Below are 3,981 nucleotides of genomic sequence, written 5' to 3'. Positions count from 1 at the left end.
TACAGACCATGGGAGAACACCAGCATCCATGTTAAATATTAATAAAGCTTCGGGGGGTTTTTTGGTCAATACATAAATATACAAAGAAGTTCTACTTTCTTTCTGCTCCTCTCCACCCCTACTAACAAATGATTTTTCCACCTTCCTAGTATGCAAGCACTCCACCCACTTTAGAGCCCACTGTCAAGGTGTGGATGGACGAATAGCTAACTATAAAATTCTCTCCTGGATCATGACAATATGCTGTGAGATGAAAATGTTCACTAGTGAAAAATAAGCATAAATGAGTGTTCTCCATAAAACTGAAAACTTGTAAAAGCAAATGGTAAATCAAGGGGTGGGTATACATAAAGATTTTGGCACCTTACCTGAATACCTCGAGAATAATCCTTTCCGATAACTTGGGAGCCACCTGCTTAAATGCTTTTTTGAAATCTTCCAGAGTTAAATATCCACGATCTATTTGAAAGCAGAATACATAACATTCATACACTTCTATCAGCCCCATGAACTGCTATTTCAGCCATAACATATGAGTGAGACTTTAATCTATTACTAGGAGAAAAGCAGTAATTTATAATTGATTTTACATATAAGGTAATCTGAGATTGTCTCATTGGAAGAATTTGAGAATCTAGTAATACTCTCCCTCAGTACAGTCCCAGATGCTCATGAAGGTCTCTTCCAGCCCCATCATTTGCTGATTCTCTGAGTCCCAGGGAAAGGACTAAGGGACAGACACTGCAACAATGGCATTAGGCTTCAAGTCTCTGTGAATTGCCAAAATAATTCATTCTTCAAAATTCACATTTTTTTTCTTGCTTGGTATTAGAACTATATTATTATTTAGAGGAAAACCATTACAGAAACCAAAATACTGAACCTGGACTCCACAAGTCTTTCAACCCTGTGTTCTGTGGGGAGGGGGTCTGAAGCTACTCTTCTGGGCCACCCCAGCGTGGGAAAACAATTCCTCCAATTATGTGTGGGTCAAAGGAGGAGTCGGAAAAAAAGGCCTCATGGTCTCCCAAACTTCCATAAGTAGCTCTTCAGCTATATCCCCGCATGGCCAGCCCTTCTGTTGTCCCCATTACATTGCAGGCAAATCATAGGTATTGTACAATTATATAACTGTAGATATTATTTCACCCATCGTAAATGTCAAGAATTTAAGATTGTGATGGAGAAAAAAAAATGTACACCAACATCTAAGATAATAGCTAATGAATACAGTAAAATAACCTTCCAAGTATATTATTTTAGTTACTGAGTATATGTTCCCATTCACAGTTCCTTGATAGCCATTTTTTATATCAAAACACTTTTAAGATACTTACAGTGCCTGTCAAAAGCTGTGAAGATGTGTCTTATTTCATTCCGATATAGTTGAGCTTCCTTCTTTTTCCTTACAATGTCTAAAAACTCCTTAAGTAATATCCCTAAAAGTTGGAAAAAACCAATTTACTGTCTTTCTCTTTAAGAAGGAAACAAAACATAAATGGAAAGTGATACTACCACAAACAAATGTTATCTTAATTTTGGTGAGTAGTATTTATTCATAAAGATCTCTCAAGTTGAAAAGACATTTTCTTAAAAGCTAAGTAGACTCCACATTAGCAATCGACGGCAGAAAGGGTAGACACTTTCGGAGCTCACTGAGCTCTTCCCGGGGATAAAAGATGATGACCTCGAAAAAGTATGACACTCTTCCCTCTGACAGATCTAACAGACAGGCCCGAAACTACTTATAAAATAAGGTCTCATAATTTTCTTTCCTTATGCGTCTTTGATCCCTTTTTTCCTAGCCAGATGTCATTACGACAGGTTTTTTTCCAGCTGGGAGATCAGGGCGAAGAAGTAGTTTCTCAAAAGTCAATACCAATTGCATATCACAGATAAAAGTGGAGAGAACATTCCATAAACAATAGCGTTGGCACTGTCCCCAGCCTTAGGTACGCCCCATGACTGTTCTGCAGCCTCAGGCTCTGCTTCCTGTGATTCTCATAATAAAAGAGCCCAGCGTGATCATATGAGATTGGATACTGTGCTTACAATGTCTATTAAAATGAATTCTAATGTGATCTTTGTAGTAGGTTTAAAGAGTGCAGCCAAGAATTTAAACATTCTAGTGAACTGAGCCCTAAATATATAAAAAGAGCAGTTCGTTTTTATGTCAGGATTTCCATTTAAAAATGTATCACTGTTTTAAAAATAGCCCCAAATCACACAATAACCACGTGTTAATTTTTAAGAACTTGCACCCTTTCCAAAAGGGAATATTTTGGTGAGGTATACTGAACTATACACGTTTCCCGAAACAGTTCCGATGGTTTTTTAAAAAGTAGAAAATAGTTTTCTTAATTTTCCACATTTTTCTTATTTGTCGTTAAAGATTTAGAAATTTAAAAAGTCCATCTATCTTTATGTGTTTAAACGATTCCCTTACAACTCTTTAGGACCCACTGGGTGCCAGGCACTGCATTAAGCTCTGGGAATAGAGGGGAATAGAGGGGAAAAGAGAACACACACGATTCCAGTGCCAAGGGAGCCACTGGTCTAGTGACGGAGACGGTGATGATACAGGTTCAATTACAAACGTACACATAATTACAAACTGGCATGCGCAACGAGGGGAAAACAGGAGGGTATAAAACACGTCACAGAAATCCTCCTGTAGAGCAGACTCTGGTGAAGGAGAGATCTCACAGAGGAGGTAATATTTAGGCTAAGACCTAAATGATGAGAAGATACCAACTGGCTAAAGGTGGGAAGAAGAGCATTCCAGGCCGTGGAAAGAGCATGTGCCAAGGCCATGGGGTGGGAAGTGGGAGAAGTGAAGACAGGCCACAGTGGCTCGAATGCGGTGAAGACGGCGTTGGTGAGGTGGGCAGGGGCCCGAATGCACAGCCCCTCGTGGGCCACAGGAAATAATTTGATTTTTATTTCAGTTGCAATAGGAAGTCAATAAAGTTGGAACTGAGAAGTGACATGATCTGATTTAGATTTTGGAAAGATCTCTCTGGCTATTGTTTTGAAAAAGGACTGGGGAGAAAGCAAAATATAAAAAAGGAGACTCGTTAGGATCCTACTGGCAAGAGATGTGGTCACGAGGGTGCGGACAGTGGGAACGGAGGGCAGTGGAAGGTTCCAGACATACTGCAGAAAAGATGGAGGGCTAGACGTGGTGCATGAGAAAGAAGACGTCAAGAATAAGCCCTAGGTTCTGGCTTGAGTACTAGGTGGTTTGAGGAGTCATTTAAAGAGATGAGAAAGACGAGGGGAAGCAGGATGGGGGTGGTGCTGAGATGGGAGTTGCAATTTGGAGATGTTGGCTGTTTGATGCTTTGGAGACAACCAAGAGCAAAAGTCAAGAAAGCAGCAACAGGCGTATCTCCTGGCACCTACCAGAGTGCTTGGCATGTGCTCAATAAATACACATTGTACGGAATTAGCGTCTGGAGCATTTTCCCCCATGGCAGTGGAGGATGTGGAGCGATGCAGCTCCATTCTCATCGGGTCCCATGGTAACTATTTGGCCACACGTCTGCCTGAGACACACTGAGGCAAAGGATTGTCTGTTCTCAAAATTTATCCACAGTGTTTAGTAAGATACCTGCTTGTAGGAGGCATTCCTCACATGTTTGTTGAATAAGTAAATAAAATCATAGGAAGACGTTATTTCTAGTTTTCAGCAAAAGGCATTAAAATGTGTTTTAAATGCTCTTGTAACTCTGTAAATTAATGCCAAAAAGTAGGTCTCTATTTATTCACATAGCCAGCAAAATCGTCATTTTAGAAACCCCAATTTCTTAATACCTATGATACAGTAAAAAACAAACAAAATTCAGAGGAAAAGGAAATACATGCATAATATTTGCTCTTCATTTAATTGCATCTGATTTCAGGAAACGATAAGAAAAGAAGCACAGTTCCGTGGTTCAATGTGTGATTCAGATTCACAAGAAAAAAAAAGTGCATGAG

At 39.7% G+C, this 3,981-nt stretch overlaps 1 protein-coding gene across 50 annotated transcripts in view; it reads right to left on the bottom strand.

Annotated features, from left to right (window-relative positions):
* EFCAB11 (EF-hand calcium binding domain 11) overlaps nt 1–3,981 on the bottom strand; it is a 229,403-nt gene that overhangs the window by 210,725 nt on the left and 14,697 nt on the right. For 42 of the 50 annotated variants that reach the window (XR_014242243.1, XM_082383779.1, XM_082383767.1 and 39 more), the window contains exons 4-5: nt 1,338–1,439; nt 369–459 (exon numbers count right to left, since the gene is read on the bottom strand). The exons of 1 other annotated variant lie outside the window; for it this stretch is intronic. Coding sequence is in view for 48 of the 49 variants with exons in the window: in XM_082383779.1 (XP_082239905.1) it covers nt 369–459; nt 1,338–1,439 (193 nt within the window). In the remaining variant the exon portion in view is untranslated. The remainder of the gene's footprint in view (nt 1–368; nt 460–1,337; nt 1,440–3,981) is intronic. 7 more of the 50 variants (XM_082383775.1, XM_082383773.1, XM_082383781.1 and 4 more) reach the window with 1 other exon arrangement.

Source organism: Balaenoptera borealis (assembly GCF_965194805.1).
Source record: "Balaenoptera borealis genome assembly, chromosome: 3".
NCBI lineage: Eukaryota > Metazoa > Chordata > Mammalia > Artiodactyla > Balaenopteridae > Balaenoptera > Balaenoptera borealis.
This window is presented reverse-complemented; position numbering and strand designations above follow the sequence as displayed.